This window comes from Anomaloglossus baeobatrachus, chromosome 6, assembly GCF_048569485.1.
Source record: "Anomaloglossus baeobatrachus isolate aAnoBae1 chromosome 6, aAnoBae1.hap1, whole genome shotgun sequence".
NCBI classification, from domain to species: Eukaryota; Metazoa; Chordata; class Amphibia; order Anura; family Aromobatidae; genus Anomaloglossus; species Anomaloglossus baeobatrachus.
The window spans coordinates 537,815,715-537,839,440 of record NC_134358.1 but is presented as its reverse complement, the minus strand read 5'-3'; the positions used below and the strand labels follow the sequence as shown (position 1 = coordinate 537,839,440).

Genomic DNA, 23,726 nt, shown 5'->3' with positions numbered 1-23,726 from the left:
TTCTAGTATCATGACTTCTCTAAGCCCGTCGGGGTGAGCCATAGGCTCCGGACCTCACGAGGTTACCTTAGGATTCCTTGACTGTCCCTTATTTCATGCCGATACCTTTACTCCTCGAACCCTCTGCAGTATTGCTATGAGCCAGTGTTTGATGCCTTAGGGGTACTTTACACGTTGCGACATCGCTAGCATCGGCTACCGATGCTGAGCACGATAGTACCTGCCCCCGTCGCACATGCGATATGTGGTGATTGCTGCCGTAGCGAACATTATCGCTACGGCAGCTTCACACGCACATACCTGGTCGGCGACGTCGCTGTGACCGCCGAACAATCCCTCCTTCAAGGGGGAGGTGCGTTCGGCGTCACAGCAACGTCACCGCAACGTCACTAATCGACCGGCCAATAGAAGCGGAGAGGTGAAGATCAGCGGGACATAACATCCCGCCCACCTTCTCCCTTCCGCATTGCCGTCGGGACTCAGGTAAGGAGATGTTTGTCGCTCCTGCGGGTTTACACACAGTGATGTGTGGAGCTGCAGGAACGACAAACAACATCATACCTGCGGTCGACCCGACACTATGAAAATGACCGACGCTACACAGATCACCGTTTGACGCATTTGCGATCGTTTATCGTCGCACAAATGATTTACACGTTGTGATGTCGTTACCGGCGCCGGATGTGCGTCACTAATGACGTGACCCCGACGATATTTCGGATGTGATGTCGCAGTGTGTAAAGTACCCCTTAGACTATGTGATGTGTAGTTTCACCCGCAGTACAGAATAAATCAATCATGGAACCAATGGTATGGCCATTTACTCAAATGGAGCAGAACATTCCATAGAAATTCATTAATTATCTAAAGTGCGGGGATGTTTTGAAAATGTTGTTTTCATTTTGTCATTATTTGCAGATCAGTAAGATGTCTATCCATCTTGTGATTTCCCTAACTCCATAACTGTTCCTTCTTATGGGGGCATCACACGGTACGATCTATCGTGCGATCGTACGAGCGATCGTACCCGCCCCCGTCGTTTGTGCGTCACGGGCAATTAGTTGCCTGTGGTGCACAAAGTCGTTAAACCCCCGTCACACGTACTTACCTGCTGAGCGACCTCGCTGTGGGCGGCGAACATCCACTTCCTGGAGTGGGAGGGACGTTCGGCGTCACAGCGACGTCACACAGCGGCCGGCCAATAGAAGCGGAGGGGCGAAGATCAGCGGGACGTAAACATCCCGCCCACCTCCTTCCTTCCGCATTGCCGGCGAGAGCCGCGGGATGCAGATAAGCTGTGTTCATCGTTCCCGGGGTGTCACACGGAGCAATGTGTGCTGCCCTGGGTACGATGAACAACCGGTGCCATTAAAAATAAACAATTTTTTAAAAATAAGCGACGAGTACACGACTCACGATTTGTGAGCGATTCTACGTCGCTTGGAGGTGTCACACGAGACGACGTCGTGAACGATGCCGAATGTGCGTCACGAAAACCGTGACCCCAACGATGCATCGCGCGATAGCTCGTCTCGTGTAAATGTGGCGCCCCTGACCTGGTCAGGCACCACTGAGTACTGCACCCATGCTGGGGACAGTGCAACACAGGTAATCCAGAAGGCTGACCGATGTGTGACTACACAGGCGCATAGTGATCAGGTCTCACACATGTACCTTTGAGAGGACCCCTGGGGATCCCAGGAGGGGGGAAAAGCCTTCACCTCCACTGGAATAGTGGAGGGGGCCAAAAGCCTCCATCTCCTCTCAAGGGGTGTGGTAAGAGAGTCTGGTTGCTAGGTGGCGTAGGCAGGCACAAAAGGGAAAAGAGAAGGAGGAGTAAACAGTCTGCAGCAGAGTGTGGAGGAGTGAGGAGCAGGAAAGGGAAGCTCTGACAGGAGCAGCAGTGAAGGTCCCAGATGTGAGCCGGTTCAGAGCAGAGTCCAGGGAGCTCCGAGGAGAGCTGACCCCTTCCCCTGGGCTGCTGTAGTCTGACAGCGTCCGCGCAGTGGCTACCGACGGGGGAGAACGGTCAACTAGGAGTGCTACCCGAAACCCATCTCAGCTAGAGAGAGAGCACGGAGTGGGAAGTAAGGAGACTGCTAGGGAGAACCAGGCCCAAACGGGCGGCAGATCCCGGAGCGGGGATAGATCCACCTTTCCCTGCTAAACCTGCCGGTGTGGGGCCCTCAAAGCCCACACCACAACAACTAAAAGCCGCAGCCACGTAGCCACAGTTAGGGCCCACAGTTCACAGGAGGCAAGCAGCTGGAGTGATCTGGCCCAGGCAACAAGCAAACGGCAAACGAAGGGGAGAGAGGCTTCAGCAACTTCCCTGGGTGACCCCCATAGGGACTAAAAGTCGGGGTTACCCCAAACCACCAAGGGCTAAGGAAGGCGAGTTGGTAGTCACCATCAGAAGTCAGCCTGAAGGATACCTGGTTCCAGCCTGGTTCATCCCAGCTACGCCCGGGTTACTCACCCTGCCATCTGAAGTGAGTAAAACCCCTGAAAGACATCCTGCGTGTGTGGAGTTATTCTGCGCCTTGTGGTACTACGCACCCACACAGGGCCCTGGGGCTTGCCTCACTCTCAGGAGGCTATTCCAACTAACTGCACTCACCATCAGCCCCAGGCGTCCCTCAACCTGCAGTGGCGGTCCCCACTGACCGCAATTCTGAGAGTGGCGTCACGACAAATAGAAGATCTCCTACCGGTGACAAGATCCAGCCGAGTGGAGTCCCTGAAGGTAATGCACCGACACTACACCTGTGGGGCTTCACATCTGGCGTCACGAACAGGATAAGGACTAGACCTGTTCAGACAGGTGACCATGTGCCTGGGCTGTCCGCTTGAAAAATTGGAAGCGCCGCCATATTGCCACCATGAAAAGCGCGCTGAAAAACAACAGCAGCCCGCGCTGGGAGAAGTTGCCGCCCACGAAGAGGTGTGGCTACCCAGAGATTCCCTGCAGAGTTCTGACCTCGCTTGTGAAGGGAGCGGAAGCGTCCAGAGACGGCGGGAAGGAAAGGGAGCCACAAGCCTGCTGCTGCAGAGAGAAGAAATGGAGTCCGGACGTGGATACCCAGAACCAGGCTCTGCTGCCTGGTGGTGCCGGGAGCTTGCTATCTTCTGCGATCAGCTGGAGGCCAGGATTATACGACAGCTCAGTGAGGGACGCACGGAGCTTCTGGAGATGGCTGCGGCGGTTCGGACCTACGAGGAGGGAGCCGCGCGACGCATGCCAGATCGAGCGGTGACGACCCCGATGCTGCCACCGATGGGTGAGTCCAGTGATGCCCCTGCCAGCGCGAGTGCCCCGACCCCTGCTGCCACGCCCGCAGTCCCTGAGGAGGCGTCCGGCGCGGCGACGCTGAAGCAGGCCGCAGCCACGCCAGGTGCAGCCCGCCAAGCTCAGGCCGCCGCAGCGATGCCCTGCTCGGCCCACCAAGACCCGGTCCCTGCAGCAACGCCCAGTCCGGCCCGCAAAGATCCGGCAGCCGCCGCGACCCTCATCCATGCCGCAGGTGTGACGCTGACCCAGGCCGCCGCCATGCTAGGCCCGGCCCGCAAAGACCCCACCGCAGCAGCAACGCTCGTCCGCGCCGCAAGTGAGGTGCTGAACCAGGCCGCAGCCCCGTCAGGTGCGGCCCGCCAAGCTCCGATCGAGGCAGCGACGCCCAGCCCAGCCTGCAAAGACCCCATCGCAGCTGCGACGCCGATCCAAGCTGCGCCAGAAACGCCCATCCAGGCCGCCACCATGCCAGGCGCGGCCCGCCAAGACCAGGCCGCCGCCATGCCAGGCGCGGCCCGCCAAGACCAGGCCGCCGCCATGTCAGGCGCGGCCCGCCGAGACAAGATTGCATCACCATTTTCCCCGGCCTGCAAGGCCAGAGCAGACACCGCTCCCCAGTCCAAGGAGGTCCCTGCAAGGAAATCCCTGATAGGTGAAGACCCCGCATACTGGCAGCTGAAGGCTGACATGGAGGCCAAGTTTCCACAATGGTTGGTGGACCAGTACATACTCCCTCCGCATACCCCCAAGACGACTCCTGCAGCAATCATGCCAAAGAGATCCCTGCCTGGGCCTGCTGAAGAAAGTCCATCCCCAGCACTGCCACCAAAGGAGTGCTCAGAAGAACTAAGGGGGAGGGGAGGCCAGGAAGCTGAGGAGCTGACTCAGGAGCCACCAGCAGTGGATCCATGCCCAGAGCCGGAGATGTTGCCATATTCCCACTGGGATGAAGAAGACCTGACACCGTCTGCTGAAGAAGATTTGCCTAAGAGCCTCACCTGGGAGCTGGTAAGCTGTACCTCGCAGAATCCAGTCCGCAAGACACGGCGCCGTAGCAGAACCCAGTCTTTCCCTGCACCGCCATCCCCAGAGCAGAGAGAAGTCACGGCCAGAGACCTACAAGAAAAACGGTTCCTGAGAAGAGCCAAAGCACAGGTCAGAGGACCCCTTTGCAGAGGAGTAGTAGAAGACTTTAGCCTGAAGTCAGGATACGGATTCATCGTTGCACCTGGTATAAAGGAAGGTATCTTCGTCAATAGAAGAGATGTGAGAGCTCATTTGCCCAGAGGACATCCTGGAAGAAACTTAAAGATGGGAGACTCCGTACAATTTACCATGCATCAAGGCGAAAGAGGGTGGTATGCGCTTGATGTAGCACCATGTACCAGCAAACCCCACAGCCATCCCATGCTACAAGATAAAGAAACAGATACAGAGAAAGAAACAGATACAGAAGACAGCGATAAAGAAAGAAAAGACCAAGGACCTACTGACGAGACTACCACAGATGAAGAAAAAGGTCAAGGAAGCAACAGGTGCCGCAGCCCTACAGGCCCAAGCCCTGGTGAGGAGGAGTCTGCATAAAGTTCATGTAAAGTAAAGCAAGTTACCAGTTTGGAAAAAGTTTGTTTTGCAACGTTTTACAAGTTTAAGAATGTGCCCACATAAACTCATGTGAGAAATGAACCTTAAGGCTATGAACTGGCTATAGCCACAAACTCTCGCAGTGTAAATAGTTACACCAGAGGGCACCACCACCACCAGAGTCAGCCTGTTTAGGGGCTTGGCTCGTCTGCAACCAGGGAGCACGTCCGTATATAGGGCCTTGGCTTACCTGCAACCAGAGAGCATGCCTGTTTATGGGGCCTGGCTCTCCACCACAAAGAGGGTACCTGGTCAGCACCAACTGTGGAGGCCGCCTCTACATCCTGCCAGAAGAGGCTGAAGGCGCGGATCCACCAGGCCAGGTATACCCTGAAGACCACCAGCCCATGAAAGCCGCCTCTACATCCTGCCAGAAGTGGCTGAAGGCGCGGCCAACGTGAGAGGGTTTTGGGTGGGTTAACGGACTTGTGGGTGGAGGGTGGTGATGTATGGTACCTGGTGCTTTTAAAAGTTTACATGTTTTAATGTTTTATGCATTTTAAAATGTTGTCTTGCAGCCCGAGGACGTGCTGGTGATAACTAAGGGGGAATGTGGCGCCCCTGACCTGGTCAGGCACCACTGAGTACTGCACCCATGCTGGGGACAGTGCAACACAGGTAATCCAGAAGGCTGACCGAGGTGTGACTACACAGGCGCATAGTGATCAGGTCTCACACATGTACCTTTGAGAGGACCCCTGGGGATCCCAGGAGGGGGGAAAAGCCTTCACCTCCACTGGAATAGTGGAGGGGGCCAAAAGCCTCCATCTCCTCTCAAGGGGTGTGGTAAGAGAGTCTGGTTGCTAGGTGGCGTAGGCAGGCACAAAAGGGAAAAGAGAAGGAGGAGTAAACAGTCTGCAGCAGAGTGTGGAGGAGTGAGGAGCAGGAAAGGGAAGCTCTGACAGGAGCAGCAGTGAAGGTCCCAGATGTGAGCCGGTTCAGAGCAGAGTCCAGGGAGCTCCGAGGAGAGCTGACCCCTTCCCCTGGGCTGCTGTAGTCTGACAGCGTCCGCGCAGTGGCTACCGACGGGGGAGAACGGTCAACTAGGAGTGCTACCCGAAACCCATCTCAGCTAGAGAGAGAGCACGGAGTGGGAAGTAAGGAGACTGCTAGGGAGAACCAGGCCCAAACGGGCGGCAGATCCCGGAGCGGGGATAGATCCACCTTTCCCTGCTAAACCTGCCGGTGTGGGGCCCTCAAAGCCCACACCACAACAACTAAAAGCCGCAGCCACGTAGCCACAGTTAGGGCCCACAGTTCACAGGAGGCAAGCAGCTGGAGTGATCTGGCCCAGGCAACAAGCAAACGGCAAACGAAGGGGAGAGAGGCTTCAGCAACTTCCCTGGGTGACCCCCATAGGGACTAAAAGTCGGGGTTACCCCAAACCACCAAGGGCTAAGGAAGGCGAGTTGGTAGTCACCATCAGAAGTCAGCCTGAAGGATACCTGGTTCCAGCCTGGTTCATCCCAGCTACGCCCGGGTTACTCACCCTGCCATCTGAAGTGAGTAAAACCCCTGAAAGACATCCTGCGTGTGTGGAGTTATTCTGCGCCTTGTGGTACTACGCACCCACACAGGGCCCTGGGGCTTGCCTCACTCTCAGGAGGCTATTCCAACTAACTGCACTCACCATCAGCCCCAGGCGTCCCTCAACCTGCAGTGGCGGTCCCCACTGACCGCAATTCTGAGAGTGGCGTCACGACAAATAGAAGATCTCCTACCGGTGACAAGATCCAGCCGAGTGGAGTCCCTGAAGGTAATGCACCGACACTACACCTGTGGGGCTTCACATCAAGCCCGCATTAGACTTGCAATTTTAATATGGAAAAATATATACAGAAGTTTTTTCCTTAATTCTCATTTAGGAGATGCAGAATACGTCTGGCTGGGGTTGAATGACTTGAAGACGCAACTATTTTTTGAATGGAGCGATGGATCCCCAGTGACGTTTACAACATGGCAGAGAGGAGAACCGTCTAACTTCAATGGCGAACAGGAGGATTGTGTTGCACTATCCACTAAGGTGTGATGATGTGAATCTAAGCATCAATTAACGTGTCATCAGAAAATGACCCACTGTTTAAATACATGTTAATGTCCTTTGTGTTTTTAAATTTTTTTTAATATTTTTATTTTATTCTCCATATCACAATCTGTATTACAAAGTTAGTAATCTTGCAATTTTCACAATGATCACTAGGACGTTTTCAGACTCTAACTTCTTGTTATTAAAGGAATTTCACATGTACAGCATCCAAAATGAAGCTATCCTGCATCTAATAAGCATAAGTAATGTCTCCCTTCATTAAAGGAGCAGTAGCAGCATGTAACACCTCCCTGGATCCACAGACTCAGACATGTTGTAATGGACAGGCTAGAGGGAAGCCACTCACCAAGCAGGACCCCCAAAACCCTGAAAACCTTTAACCCCTATACAGGGATTTGGAATTACACCTGGAGATCACTACGTGTGGAAGGCAGCAGTCCGATGAGAGTAGTCGTCAGGCAGGGTCAAACCAGGAATTGCAGAACAGGGACAGAATCGTCAGGCAAGGACGTAATCAGAAAATGTAGCAGAGGTCAAATCCAGATTGGGCAGCGAGATACATAAACAGCAGGCAGGAGAGGTAGTCAGGAAACATGCAGAAGTCAGAACACCAGAATCACCAAACAGAACAGGGCAGAACAGGAACCAGAATATCAGAACTATCTCTGGCAGTGGTCTGCAGACAGGAGGGGAATTAAGAAGGGTAGATGTGGCGCCCTGGGCAAGCCAGGTCGTCACAGGGACTACAACACACACCCCACACCCCTGGATAGGCACATCAGAGTCAGACACAAATCCTTGTTGCCTCCCTCCAGGGGCTGATGTCCACACCAGGTGGGGTGGAGCCAGGCAGTTGGCCCCACCCACCGAGGAGTTCACAGTCCTGGAGGCAGGAAGCAGTAGTCAGATAGTTTTGAGTAGTGAAAGGGAGAGGAGCAGACTGACCGTGTCCGGGTACGTGGCCCGGGCACCGAGAGCAAGGTTGGCAGACGGTGGTGGCCGTCTGCAGGAGAGGCCGATTAAAGCGGAACCGTAGGACCAGGGATGGGCGGTGGCCCGCCGGACCGAACCGGGGAGCGAAGAGAGGCCAGAACAAACCGGCAGGGCCTACGGACCCCGACCAGGCTGGGAGTCGCCGTTAAACCGGTCAAATCCGTTAGCAACCGGAACCTCAGGGGTTTCCTAGCAACAAAGACCCGAAAGGGAAATACAGCTACCGCCACAGTTAGAATTCCCAGTGCCAGAGCCTGCGGGCAAAAGGGGCTCCTCCGGCCCATATACAAGCTGGGGAGCGGGTTACCGGTGGGAAGCCATCGGGACCGAAGATACACAACAGGTGCAGGGAAAGGCAGCCACCACCAACCTACCGGGAGTAACCACAGCAGCCGGCTGCGGGACCCGTCCATCCAGCCGTTTGTTTTACCGGAGACTCTGTATCCATTCTTGGCTGAGTACCACCGTGCCATCCGGCACAGCGCTGCCCCCGTGACCCTGCACCTCGCCAACCCTGCCTCCCTGTCTCACCTCACTGGGCCCCGGGACCACCAACCCCCCTACCCACGGAGGGGAGAGAAACATCTCGGCTGCTCCCTGTCATCGCTCCCGGGATCCCCGTCCAGAGCAGCGGTGGTGTCCCAACCTCACCACAAACCGTGGGTGGCATCACGGACCAATTCCCCAAACCAAACTATTCCCCCTTTTCACTCACGGGCGAGGAGTGCCGCTCGAGTCCCCGGATCCGGCCCACCGCTCGAGCCACCGAGCAGCAGTAGCAGCAGCAGCAGTGCCGGACCCGAGCGCCAGCGAGAGCGCAGCAGCGACGGCTCACGTTCCCGCCCGCGACATAGACACACGCCACCTATAGTCAGCCAGTGGAACTGCAGATCCCAAAGAAACCCAGCCCAAAGGATGAGTGGAGCCTGCGCCCACCGGCGCCGCTGACATCGACTCCTCTCCCATCATCAGCACCATCCATGGAAGGAACACGGCGTTGCCTGGCGATCGGAGTAGAAGTCACTGGAGCGGACTCCGGTGGTGACGTAACACAGCATCAGCTGAGACTGTATATGTGCTGGGCAGTGGTCATGGACAAGGGGTTCACCAGTACGCTACAGAAAAGGGTGCTGTGTATGTGTCGCGGGCGGAGGAGGGGACGCCGCGCTCTCCCACTGCTCGGGTCCGGCTGCCGCTGCGGCTGCTCGGTGGCTCGAGCGATGGGCCGAATCCCGGGGACTCGAGCGGCGCTCCTCGCCCGTGAGTGAAAGGGGATGGGTTGTGGGGATAGTTTATTGTCCGTGACGCCACACACGGTTGTGGTGATTGAGGGTACACCACCGCTGCTCTGGCTGGGGAACCTGGGAGTGATGGTATGGAGCAGCCAGTTGTTGTTTTGCCCCTCCGTGGGTAGGGGTTGGTGATCCCGGGGCCCAGTGATGGGGTTGGTATGGTGGACAGGCGGGTATGGGGCCTGTGGAGGTGCAGGGACGCAGGGACAGCGCTGTGCCGCACGGCACGGAGGTACTCACTCAGCCAGTAAACACGACACAGTTCTCGGTAAACAAACGGCTGGTTGGACGGGTCCCTCGGATGGTTTACGGTGCTGCGATTCCCTGCAGTTAGCGGTGACTGTCTCTTCCCTGCACCTATGTAAAGTCCTTTTGGTAGCGATGGGTTCCCACCGGTTACCCACTCCTCGGCTTCAAGCTGGGCCAAAGGAGCTCTACTCTTGCCCGCAGGCGCTGGCCCTGGGAAACTGGTGCCTTGGCGGTGGCGGTGTCTCCCCTTAACGGTCGGGCTGTTGCCTTCAATCGGGACTTGGTTGTTGGGAGACAGACGTCCCCTTCACTGACGGATTTGGCAAATTATGGTGACTCCTAGCCTTGCCGGGATCCGAAAAGCCCCTGCCCTGGTGCTGACTGTTCTTCGTATACTGCTCCGGTACCGCCGGGTCACCACCCGTCCGCGGTCCTTCCAGCAACCTCCGAGCAGTCCCCCTACAGACAATCACCGCCGTCTGCTGACCTTGCTGTCTCAGTCCGGGGCACACACCCGGACTAACTTCAGGCTTGCTTAACTGTTCCTTTTCTGTCACCACTCTTACTGTCCTCCTTTGCCACTTCCTTCTACTTCACTCCTCTAGCTTGAACCTCCACTTCACTGTTTACTCCTTCACTTCCCTAACTGATCTGCCTGGTTTTCCCGCCTCCAGGGCTGTGAACTCCTCGGTGGGCGGAGCCCACCGCCTGGCCCACCCACTGGTGTGGACATCAGCCCCTGGAGGAAGGCAACAAGGATTTTAGGTTAGCCTTGGTGTACCTGCAGGGAATGTGGGGTGCATGTGGTGTTGTGACCTGTGACCCCTGGCTTGCCCAGGGCGTCACATTCCCCCTTAGCAAAACGCAGACCGTCCTCGGGCTGCCCGTCCAACACCGGTTTTATTTTCCTTTTGTTTTTTCTGTGAAAAGGTAGAAAAACGGTAACATATTTCAAAGTTATGACATCATCCCACATCGGGAGGCACATTTCTTAAACGGTTTCAAACGGTGTACGGTTACGGTTTCCGCTCTCTCCCACCCAAGCAACCTGACCCTGATGCTGCCCCTAGAAAACAGGCAGCACCCCTTGATCCCAGTCCTCCACCAAGTTACCCGAGCGGGATCTGTCCTTCTCTTCCAGAGGGTAGCCACCGGTTCCTGTGGTGGCTGGGCCCCAGCCTGCTCCGCTGCGGGCCCTCCCTCCAACCTGCCTCTCCGGAGGTGGCAATTGCGGAAACGGTAACGGTAGCACAACTTATTTACATGCCACTTAACGTTTGTGGTTGCCCTGCAAGTTCACGGGCTTGTCCATGAGCAGTTCCTCATGCAAACACTTTTCAAACGGTCCCCACGGGGACAACGGTGCCGGCAACGGCCGGTTGCAAATCACAGTAAATCAGGTGAACTTCTTGGTTTTATCTTCTCTTATCATTTGCAACTTTTAAACAACACACTGGTGGTCCCAACGGGGACTGTGCAACGGTGCTCCGCTGCCGTTATTCCGAGTCCTCAACATCACCTGAGGGAGGGGGCGCGGCGCTCACTCGGGACTCCTGGCTGCCCCTTAACTTCACATCCAGCGCGAACCACCCCCTCTCCCCACAGTGCCGGGTGTACTGCACGATGTCGCCCGGCATCAGGTTACGACCGGGATGCTCCTCAGGCAGGTGGACATTTACATCCCGCCGGGCTATAAACATTTCGGCCTCCAGGCCCGGTTCATATATAAACCCATAGCCCCGGCGGACATCAAACCGCCTCACCTGCCCTTCGTACAGCGGGCCCCGGACACGGAACGTTGCCTGACGGAGGCTCTCTTTTTCCCGGATTGCACGGGCCACCAACTCCGCCTTCTTTCTTTCCCCTTCACCGATTTCCAGGCCCAACGGTACCGGCTCCCTGTCCCAATACGGCGCTGCTGCGAGCTCCGGCGCACGGGTCGGGCCCCACAAGACCTGCTGGACATTGCCCACTGCTGGTACTCTGGGCGTCAGGTCCTGCGGTGACTTTGCCTTAGACGCTGCCTTACATCGGCAACCCGGCGCAACCTCAGCCGAGGTGTGGGGGATGGGCACAGGGGCTTTCCGCAGTTGGGCCTTCAGCACGGAGTAGGTCATCGGCTCCGGCTCGGGGACTTTCTCGGAGGACGCCTCCGGTTCGGTTTTCGGGGCTTTCCAGGGCAGCACCTCCGGTCGACTACGGGCTCCAGCTGCAGGTCGGCCCGCCTGGGCGGGGATGCTGGGTATCGCTACCGGTTGCGGTGGTAGCGGGCCTAGTGGCGGGGTCACGGCTTCCGAGACGGGTGGCGAGGGAGGCAGTAGGGGGAGAGGGTTTGGACCGGGTCCCGCAGCCGCGATGACCGGCCCTTCAAGGGCATCGGGGCGTGGGTCACTCACCCTCCCTTCCTCCGCTTCCTCCTCGCGTCTCCGCACGGTCGCTATGACGTCCGCCATGTCGGTCTCCCACTCCTCCATGAGGAGCTGCATCTTGACCTGCAGCCTCTGGTAGAGCTGCGCGGTCCGGATCTTCACCCACGCCGCGGTTCCAGGCGCGGGGGCTACGGTGCTGCGGGACGGCATGAACATGTTGCTGGTGGCCTCTCCCAGGAACAAGATGTCTGCAGAGTCCTGGCGTCCCTGCTTTTATAGCTGCGTTCACATGCAGCCAGCCGCCATCGCGTCCCCCTTAGCTTCTTTCCGGCCCCTCCTCTCTCGGGGTGGGGTTTTGGCCTTCGCGCCTCTACTACTCGAGAAGACGCTCGAGCGGGAACTTTTCGCGCCAAAGATGGCGACTTCTGAATTTTTCCGGCCGGATACCTCCGGCGGTCACAAGGCGCACCTCTACCAAACGGCAGAGCGGTAAGAATCCTGTTCGTGACGCCAAGTTGTCGCGGGCGGAGGAAGGGACGCCGCGCTCTCCCACTGCTCGGGTCCGGCTGCCGCTGCGGTTGCCGCGGCCTGCTGCTGCTGCTGCTCGGTGGCTCGAGCGATGGGCCGGATCCCGGGGACTCGAGCGGCGCTCCTCGCCCGTGAGTGAAAGGGGATGGGTTGTGGGGATAGTTTATTGTCCGTGACGCCACCCACGGTTGTGGTGATTGAGGGTACACCACCGCTGCTCTGGCTGGGGAACCCGGGAGTGATGGTATGGAGCAGCCAGTTGTTGTTTTGCCCCTCCGTGGGTAGGGGTTGGTGATCCCGGGGCCCAGTGATGGGGTTGGTATGGTGGATAGGTGGGTATGGGGCCTGTGGAGGTGCAGGGGCGCAAGGACAGCGCTGTGCCGCACGGCACGGAGGTACTCACTCAGCCAGTAAACACGACACAGTTCTCGGTAAACAAACGGCTGGTTGGACGGGTCCCTCGGATGGTTTACGGTGCTGCGATTCCCTGCAGTTAGCGGTGACTGTCTCTTCCCTGCACCTATGTAAAGTCCTTTTGGTAGCGATGGGTTCCCACCGGTTACCCACTCCTCGGCTTCAAGCTGGGCCAAAGGAGCTCTACTCTTGCCCGCAGGCGCTGGCCCTGGGAAACTGGTGCCTTGGCGGTGGCGGTGTCTCCCCTTAACGGTCGGGCTGTTGCCTTCAATCGGGACTTGGTTGTTGGGAGACAGACGTCCCCTTCACTGACGGATTTGGCAAATTATGGCGACTCCTAGCCTTGCCGGGATCCGAAAAGCCCCTGCCCTGGTGCTGACTGTTCTTCGTATACTGCTCCGGTACCGCCGGGTCACCACCCGTCCGCGGTCCTTCCAGCAACCTCCGAGCAGTCCCCCTACAGACAATCACCGCCGTCTGCTGACCTTGCTGTCTCAGTCCGGGGCACACACCCGGACTAACTTCAGGCTTGCTTAACTGTTCCTTTTCTGTCACCACTCTTACTGTCCTCCTTTGCCACTTCCTTCTACTTCACTCCTCTAGCTTGAACCTCCACTTCACTGTTTACTCCTTCACTTCCCTAACTGATCTGCCTGGTTTTCCCGCCTCCAGGGCTGTGAACTCCTCGGTGGGCGGAGCCAACCGCCTGGCCCACCCCCTGGTGTGGACATCAGCCCCTGGAGGAAGGCAACAAGGATTTTAGGTTAGCCTTGGTGTACCTGCAGGGAATGTGGGGTGCATGTGGTGTTGTGACCTGTGACCCCTGGCTTGCCCAGGGCGTCACATATGTGGAAGTATATCCAACATGTGCCGGTACCTGTAGGTCGGATACCCCAATCTTGTCCTCTGCTGCACATAGTGGGGTACCGCTGTGTCTTACATTCACATTAAAGAGTCCAAACCAGAGTTTAAAATCTTCGATTTCTTTGTATTCAATTGAACTCATGTACAGGATATAGCAAATCATATATCGTCCATTTTCCACCCTAAGATAGACCCGCTCATCCAAGAGGGTTACAGAAATGATCTTATCTTCCACAGAGGCTGCGAAGGAGTGAGGAGGAGGCTGGTTTGCCTGCATCCTACTAATACACAACCACACAGCTCCACGTGTATTGCCGGGGCTATGATAGCCCCTGCATTACTATGCTACTTTCCAAAGAGTGCTTTAAGAGTCATTGTCCCGGGCCACTGTCCTTCAGTAGGGCGTCAGATTCTTCACTAAGTTCCCCTACAATGTATCTGCACTTTTTCACAAAGCTTGCCAGGTAGGCGTTCTTCTTTTCTCAGTCGGTGTCTGGAAAGTTACATCTGAATTTCGAGCCTTGTCTACTCTTTCGCCTTTTTTTACGTCTTCTCTTGCTTCTGACACGCCCACGGGGCCTGGGGTTACCCGTCACCAGGCCACGGTTCTTCTCCTGGGTCGCTGTGGTGGCCTTGCCCAGTTCCGTGACCTCTGCGGTGTCAATAAAGATGGGGATGGGGATGATGGGAGTAGTTGTTCGGGATGCCACCTGTGGTGTGCTGCCAATATTAGCCGCTGCTGTGGGACTTCTTCTCTGGGACAGATGATAACGCAGCTCAGATGGTACAGCTCTCCACAGGCAGAGCTCCGGCCCCAGGGAGGATGTTGGGAGTAGTAGTAGTTGCCTATGGCGATGAGGCGCGAAGATATGAGTGCTGGCAGTGATGGGACAACACAGAAGGTGCAGTTCAAGTTCTTTTACTCACTGAAAACACGCTGCCATTGGAGCACCGAGCTATCCTGTGATGGGCTTCTGCCGATCCCGGATACTTCGGAGGTTGAGGTCGGTGTTTCCTTCTGTGCGTGATCTTTCGATGGTTTCCCTCCACCCCAGCTCCTGGGCTTTGGAACGGGTCACAGGTGCTTTCTGCACTCCCAGCGAACCCTGGGATTCCCCTTCTTTCCTAAGAACCCGGGTTGAGCCTCCAGCTCCAGACTACGGGCCTTGAACTGTCCGTGTCACTTCTGACTGTTGTCTCTTCCTGAGTGCGACCTGGTGCTTGCTGCGCCCGGAGCTGACTCCAACTCAATGTTGTATGTGATGGCTCCTAACTTCCCCTGTTGGTGCCCTGCTTCCCGGGTTACTGAAATGTTGGGCAAGAGGTCCCAAACCTCATGATGGCCACCCCAGCACCTACCCTAGCCCAGTCCTAGTGGAAGAGCTCCCGTGTTTGTGTTGGATGAGTATATTGGTGGTGATTACCAATGATGACCTCCTCCATATTCGAGATGAATACTGCACCCCGGGTGAGGTGTAGTACCCTGTGGTGCCTGAAGCCGCAGGAGCGTCACACTACCACCACCCACCAACCACTAAACTGGAAACTACTTCTTCCCATCTATCAACCCCACTGTGAGCTGGATGAGCAGTTAACCCTGCCATAATGAATTAAATAATAATAATCTTTCTTTTTACATACTGTACATCATAGCTGTTCCCATTGGGGCTTATAATGTAAATTCCCTATCAGAATGTCTTTGGAGTGTGGGAAGAAATTGGAGAAACCACGCAAACACGGGGAGAACATACAAAGTTTTGCAGATGTTGTTCCATGGCAGGATTTGAACCCAGGATCCCAGAGCTGCAAGACTGCAAAGTGCTAACCACTGAGCCAATATGCCACCCAAGTGACCTCTTGTGACCGTTAGCAGTTTGGCGACCATATCGATTCAAACATGTTATACAGTGCTGGCCAAAAGTATTGGCACCCCTGCAATTCTGTCAGATAATACTCAGTTTCTTCTTGAAATTGATTGCAATCACAAATTCTTTGGTATTATTATCTTCATTTATTTTGCTTGCAATTAAAAAACACAAAAGAGAAGGAAACAAAAATCAAATCATTGATCATTTCACACAAAACTCCAAAAATGGGCCAGACAAAAGTATTGGCACCCTTAGGGCGGCTTTGCACGTTGCGACATCGCACGTGCGATGTCGATGGGGTCAAATCGAAAGTGACGCACATCCGGCGTCGCAGTCGATATCGCAACATGTAAATCCTTTTGGATACGATGAACGAGCGCAAAAGCGTCGTTATCGTATGATCGCTGCAGCCTCCGACATTTCCATAATGCCGGTGCAGCGACAGGTGCGATGTTGTTCCTCGCTCCTGCGGCACCACACATCGCTGTGTGTAAAGCCGCAGGAGCGAGGAATATCACCTTACCTGCCTCCCGGCTGCAATGAGAAGGACGGAGGTGGGCGGGATGTTTACATCCTGCTCATCTCCGCCCCTCCACTTCAATTGGCCGCCTGCCGTGTGACGTCGCTGTGACGCCGCACGACCCGCCCCCTTAGGAAGGAGGCGGGTCGCCGGCCAGAGGGACGTCGCACGGCAGGTATGTGCGTGTGAAACTGCCGTAGCGATAATAATCGCTGCGGCAGCTTTCACTAGATATTGCACGTGCGACGGCGGCGGGACTATCGCTGCAGCATCGGTAACACATTGTTATCGATGTCGCAGCGTGCAAAGCCCGCCTAAGCCTAATACTTGGTTGCACAACCTTTAGCCAAAATAACTGCGAACAACCGCTTCCGGTAACCATCAATGAGTTTCTTACAATGCTCTGCTGGAATTTTAGACCATTCTTCTTTGGGAAACTGCTCCAGGTCCCTGAGATTTGAAGGGGGCCTTCTCCAAACTGCCATTGTGAGATCTCTCCACAGGTGTTCTATGGGATTCAGGTCCGGACTCATTGCTGGCCACTTTAGTAGTCTCCAGTGCTTTCTCTCAAACCATTTTCTAGTGCTTTTTGAAGTGTGTTTTGGGTCATTGTCCTGCTGGAAGACCCATGACCTCTGAGGGAGACCCAGCTTTCTCACACTGGGCCCTACATTATGCTGCAAAATTTGTTGGTAGTCTTCAGACTTCATAATGCCATGTACACGGTCAAGCAGTCCAGTGCCAGAGGCAGCAAAGCAATCCCAAAACATCAGGGAACCTCCGCCATGTTTGACTGTAGGGACCATGTTCTTTTATTTGAATTATTTTTTTTTCCTGTAAACTCTATGTTGATGGCTTTTCCCAAAAAGCTCTACTTTTGTCTCATCTGACCAGAGAACATTCTTCCAAAACGTTTTAGGCTTTCTCAGGTAAGTTTTGGCAAACTCCAGCCTGGCTTTTTTATGTCTCGGTGTAAGAAGTGGGGTCTTCCTGGGTATCCTACCATACAGTCCCTTTTCATTCAGACGCCGATGAATAGTATGGGTTGACACTGTTGTACCCTCGGACTGCAGGCAGCTTGAACTTGTTTGGATGTTATTCGAGGTTCTTTATCCACCATCCGCACAATCTTGCGATGAAATCTCTCGTCAATTTTTCTTTTCCTTCCACATCTAGGGAGGTTAGCCACAGTGCCATGGGCTTTAAACTTCTTGATGACACTGCGCACCGTAGACACAGGACCTTTCAGGTCTTTGGAGATGGACTTGTAGCCTTGAGATTGCTCATGCTTCCTCACAATTTGGATTGTCAAGTCCTCAGACAGTTCTTTGGTCTTCTTTCTTTTCTCCATGACCAATGTGGTGCACACAAGGACACAGGACAGAGGTTGAGTCAACTTTAATCCATGTCAACTGGCTGCAAGTGTGATTTAGTTATTGCCAACACCTGTTAGGTGCCACAGGTAAGTTACAGGGGCTGTTAATTACACAAATTACAGAAGCATCACAGGATTTTTCAAACAGTGCCAATACTTTTGACCACCCCCTTTTTTATGTTTGGTGTGGAATTATATCCAATTTGGCTTTACGACTATTTTTTTTATTTTTTTTCATTGAAGACCAATTAAATGAAGATAATAATACCAAAGAATTTGTGACTGCAATCATTTTCAAGAAGAAACTGAGTATCTGACAATTGCAGGGGTACCAATACTTTTGGCCAGCACTGTATTAACTTAAAAAGGCACATCACATACATTTGTAATTAAACCATTGATGTCTTTGGGGGGCACACGACCATACGTTCATCCTCTTACAAGACATTGCTTATTATGACTGCTGAATCTTGTGTTATCAGCTGTGTATAGAGGTGTTAACCTGACATTACGATCCTGCCTGTTATGATAAGAAGCCTGCTGAAAACTCTTCCTTGAAAGATAGGAAGTATGAAAATAAAATTTCCATATTTTTTTAAAATAGATTGTGATATGGGGTAAACAAAAATTGACAATTTGTTTTAATATAAATTTAATAAAAAACTGATTTTAAGAAATATGTCATTTTCTTATTATACACTACTTTTAAAATTTTGAGATGACAGATATAAATGATATGTATTCTTACACATCAGATCACAATGACACTAGACATAAAAATAGCATGTATTGTTGTTACACCACACTATCAGTGCTTATCATAAAAAAGCCTAAAAATCATTTTATGATTTTACAAACATATAATTCGATATCACCTTAAAACGTTAACTGATCTTATACACACACACACACACACACACACACACACACACACACACACACACACCTCCCATTAAACTGATTGATGTCATGATCCAGGCCGGCTTTTCCCTGCTTGGACACTATATATTGCCTCTCTACCTATGGCTCAGCGCCAGTGATATTTCTGCCTTGAAGCAGGTATACTGGCTCTGGTGAGTGTTCCCGATCTCTTCTGCCTCCCTGTTACTGCGTCCTGACTTTGACCCTCCCCCGTTTGTCTGCCTGTCCCGGTCCCTGACTTCTCTCTCCTGTCTATTGTTTGTGTTTCCCTCTCCATACCTGATCTCCCAGGTTCTGACTCGGTTCTGCTTTCTGACTTTGATATTGATCCTTCCTTTGCAGTGACTGACTTTCCTGGCTGGACCCTGACTGTTTGACTACTCTTTTGCCCCCTAGTTTTTCACCTGTTAACATTGTTTCTTTGTCTCATCTTCACTACTCTACTGCCACCTAGTGGGGGATTACGCTGTACTGCGTTTTACTAGCCTTTGTACAGCGTGACAATTGATACATTTGTGTCACATGGAGGTTTTTACATACATCGCTGACTGTCATGGCAGCGTCAGGGTCTGCAGAGACTACAGATTCTGGCACTCTGCCTGCTAAATTCTCTGAGGTCTGTGATCAGTGCAGGCAGACTCCGGGCGTCAACCCACAGACTTGTAGTTCATAGTCAGGCTAGCAAGAGTTAATCCCTGCTGGGCTGCTTGTTAATCTCCTTTGATAACTTTCGGGGGGGGGGGGGGGGACAGTCATATTCGCTCCTCTTCTATATATGCTGGCTGGACTCTTCCTTTGCTGCCAGCTATAGCTTCTCTGTACTGGTCAGGTAAGGTGTTGTCATCCAGACTTACTGGTGGTTGTAGTGGATTATTGCTGTGAGCAGTTGTGGCGTTTACCCTTGTTTTCCTTTTATTGCTGCCTTACTTCTTTTGCTTTTCTTCTTAGTTTGTTTGTTTGCTCCTGTGAGTTTGCTGTGTGTCTGAGCTTTTGTTTTTCCCTGTCTGTCTTTATCTGTTTTTCCATCCCACTCCTGCTCCTTCCTTTTTGGGGGGAACAAATTAGTTCTGATCTTGAGAATAGTAAGGCATGAGAGTCCGGCATCTCCACCATTGGGGGTATATCCAGAGGTCAGAGATTGCCTAAGGTTCCCTAGCATGAGGGACAGTATAGGAGCCCCCTGTCACTTTGAATCCTACAGACACATTGCAACAATTTGTCTTCTTTAAGATCTTATGCTCCCTCTAGTGGTGGCTGCAGGAAGCCAGTATTTTATCAATTAACTGTATAAGTGGTAAATGAATGGAAGCAGATGATTAATCAGAAATATTCTGAAAAGTAACACACAGAAAGAGAAAATTGGTGATGTTAACATTCTCAAATCCATTCCTATACAGGATGGAAAATGGACAGACAAGATGTGTATTTATAGGTATCCTTATATTTGCAAAAGAAAACCCATGGCAAACGATCAAGAGAAAGCCGCTGATGTTCATCCTGGATGTAATGAGGTAAATACATTATCACCCCGATTCATCATTTGCGGCACTTTTCAAGTCAAGGGGTTTTTTTTGGTCTGGTTATATCAATATATGTAAAAAAAAATCCGGCACTCAATTTTTTACATATATTGTGCATGGTTTTGCACCAAAAATAATTTTCAGGAGTGCCGTATTTATGTTGAAAAAGTAGCTATATTCAATGTTTTTTGCACCCGATTCTTCAAAAATAGCTCGAGAATTTTTGCAACAAAAAAAAAAAAAAAAAATGGTTGTTATTTTTGTCTTTAACTTTTTTCTGCAACTTTTTAGGGGGAAAAAAAACAGTTTTTTGCAAAACCTTTACATGTACATAAAAATACTCCAGGGGTGGCGTTTGGAGGAGATAGAGTGCACGTGTGCAAAAATTGAGACTTTTCAAAAAGTTGCAAATGATGAATCAATAGAGATGAAAGTACCTGAAGTTCGATGTTTGGTACGAATTCAGACTGTTCCAAGAAAACAAAGATCGGGTTCTAAGTTCAGGCGCTTTGCAAATGCAAACCACTCTCGCAAGTATCGCTGTGCTCGGGTACGTTTGGTGCTCAGCATAGTGGTTGAATGGCGCACACTGGGGGTAACAACAGCGTGATTGGATGTAGTGTGTGTAAACCCCCCATAAAATGAAAAACCCTGCCCACCGTACTCCAGATGTGCTCTGTTTATGGCTGGCTGTATGTGGGCGGAGACCCGAACTGCCCAATTAGTGACTTTAAATGAAGTTCAGATCAAGTCCGGGTCCAGAACCAAACATTAAAAAAGTTCAGCCAGACCAGTAGAACCCGAACTTCCACGGGTCCGCTCATCTCTAATCAGGGGAAAACATTTGTAAAGCCTAAATCCTGCCCACAATGGGGAACTGAAAAAATAACCTACGATCACATAAAAATGACTTTAAAATATGCACAAATCAACAGATAAATATGGCGCAGGAACAAAAAAACCTCAAAACTAGCCACATTTTTTGCATAAGCCATGACAAATTGGTCTCTGTGTGTTTAAGGCTAGTTTCACACTTGCCTTGAACGGCATCTGTTGCATTGCGTTGTGTGACGGATGTAACGGATGCGTTGCATATAGTGGCACAACGGATGCAATGGATCGTACAAAACAATGGAATCAGCTTTTTTTTTTTACAGTTTCACCGGCGGCAGACTATTGTGAAGGATCAGTTGATCACCCAGCTGCCGGGCGCTCAGATGATCGTTCACAGCAGCCGGCCGCCGGGTGATCAGCTGATCGCTCACAGCAGCCGGTCGCCGGGTGATCAGCTGATCGTTCGGCTGCCAAGAATGTGTGCGGGGGGTGGAGTGCGGGGTGGGTGGAGCCGAGCGGGGCCATGGCGCTGAGGACAGGTGTGTGTGTGTGTATGTGTGTGTACATGCGGAGCTTAGCAGGGAAGTGTCGGGCTTCCTGCACACGTAGCCAGGGTAAATATCGGGTAACTAAGCAAAGCACTTTGCTTCGTTACCCGATATTTACCTTGGTTTACCAGCGTACACCGCTTAACACTGGCTCCTTACACACGTAGCCAGGGTAAATATCGGGTAACTAGGCAAAGCACTTTGCTTGGTTACCCGATGTGTACCCTGGTTACGGGTGCAGGGAGCCAGAGAGCATGCGCAGTGAAATCTTAAGGATTCCGCTGCTCAAAAAAACGTTACATGCTGCATTCCTTCAGCCCGGCGGAAGCAACGCAGTGTCGGCCAGCGGAAGCAGCGCAGGTACTTTTGGCACAATCCGTCATCCATACAAGTCTATGGGAAACAGCGGAATCCGTTAACGAATTCTGCTGTTTTCCAAAAGGGCGGATTGTGACAGAAGGAAAAAAACGCAAGTGTGAAAGTACCCTAACACCTTCCCAACATATATCATACAGTTACATACAGGCCTCCCATATGATGACAGGTTGAAAAAGTTAGATATGTTTAGCTTAGAAAAAAAAGATGTCTCAGAGGAGATCTCATTTATATGTATAAATACATGTGTGGTCAATATAAAGGACTGGCACATGACTTATTTCTCCCAAAGACAATACTAAGGACCAGGGGGCACTCACTGCGAGTGGAAGAAAAGCGATTCCGGCAGCTAAATAGGAAAGGGTTCTTTACAGTTAGAGCAGTCAGACTGTGGAATGCCGACCACAAGAGGTAGTAATGGCAGACACTATAACAGCTTTTAAAAAAGGGCTGGATGATTTCCTCAGTACACAACATTATTGGTTATAAATGACTTAGTGACCAAATGTAGAACTGGTGGAGGAAGGTTGAACTAGATGGACCTAGGGCTTTTTTCAACCTAAGTAACTATGTAACATCATACCAGCTCCCTGACTTTGATGAGGGCTCGTGAGCCGAGAACCACATCTTTGCCGGTAGATGATGGTTGTGTTATTCATCCATCATCTGCCTTTAACAGCTGCACGTGGATCGGAGCCCTGCCCATAGCTGTTAACCCATCACCAGGATTTTCCCGTGTCCTACATCATCCACATAGGCCGGCATTGCGATTCTGCACAGGTGCGTTTTCATCTGCTCTGCTCAGGGCAGATCAAAGTATTGTAGTGCGCATGTCTTTAACCTTTTCTTGCATTAATACTTTGATCTACCCTCAGCATGGTAGATCAAAGTGCGCCTGCGCTGGACCACAATGCCAGCCAGTGTGGATGATGTAGGATGCGTCATCCATACTGGCCTGGGTAGAAGGAGGATGTCGGACCGGAGAGAGGAGGCACCGGATCGGAGAGCAGCAACACACATTGGACCGGACCACTGCTAGGTGAGTATTATTAAAGTGAATTTTACATTATACAGAGCAGCCTGGGCTCTTATATACAGCATTCTAGAATACTGTATATAAGGGCTCACTGGTGGTGGCCGCAGCTTATAGGAGACAAACCTGGTGACAGGTTCCCTTTAAGAGGATGAATTAAAATATCATAAATTGTGCTAATCAGAGTTATTACCATTGTCTATGTACCCAGGGCTGGAAGAGACACAGCTACTATTGCTACCTAATAGGAGAGTCGCCTGGATCATTTGCAGAAGCCAACAGCACGTGTAATAATAATGGAGCCGACCTGCTGACTGTGGAGAACAGGTGAATATTATTTTTACATATAATAAAAAATTATCTTTGGTCCTTGCTTACGGCCTGTGTGGCGCCCCTGAGGCTCTGGTCGCCACAGGGTACTGCAACTCAGTTAAGTATCTATCTGCGGTAAGTGACTGGTGTGAGCACCGGCAAACCACCTGACACGTTTCACATGCAGTTAGGTGCCTTCCCCACAGGGAGGGTGGACTGGGGTGGGCAGGGAGAGTTAGCCATCCAGTAGTATGGGACTTCCCGGTCACCAGGACAACCACTGGGGGATGGGTGCCACATGGGGTATAAGAGGAGGTAGCCATGACACATAGTGAGCTTTCTGGAGGGACGTCCCATGAGACCAGACTGGGTGCAAAAGAGCACCATTGCTGGTGGGACGAGATATAGCTTATCTTTCCGTTGTGGAGCCTCGGGCCTGTGAGCAGGAGATCAGCCCAGGTTCCCTCTACTGATCGCTGGACAGCGAGCACAAACACCGGTAACCACCTGGATCTTGCACTGGATAACCAGAGACTTACCAGCAGTGAACCAGTACGCTCTCGGGCAATCTCCTAACCAGTGAGTAAAGCACCAGAACCGGAGCTTTTGCTTCATTTCCATTATTTACTGGCGACGCCGTCCTGCGCTCCGGCGCCCACGGCCCATTATTAGCCAGCCGGCCACCCTCCCGGGGAAACCACTCCACCTGTGGGGAGTGACTCCATCTT

At 52.5% G+C, this 23,726-nt stretch overlaps 1 protein-coding gene across 1 annotated transcript in view; it reads left to right on the top strand.

The window, feature by feature from the left end:
- Window positions 1–23,726, top strand: part of LOC142243975 (macrophage mannose receptor 1-like) — a 234,721-nt gene that overhangs the window by 21,108 nt on the left and 189,887 nt on the right. Inside the window, exons 8-10 of the mRNA XM_075316164.1 lie at window positions 6,802–6,959; window positions 19,774–19,887; window positions 22,898–23,013. Coding sequence (XP_075172279.1) covers window positions 6,802–6,959; window positions 19,774–19,887; window positions 22,898–23,013 — 388 coding nt within the window. The remainder of the gene's footprint in view (window positions 1–6,801; window positions 6,960–19,773; window positions 19,888–22,897; window positions 23,014–23,726) is intronic.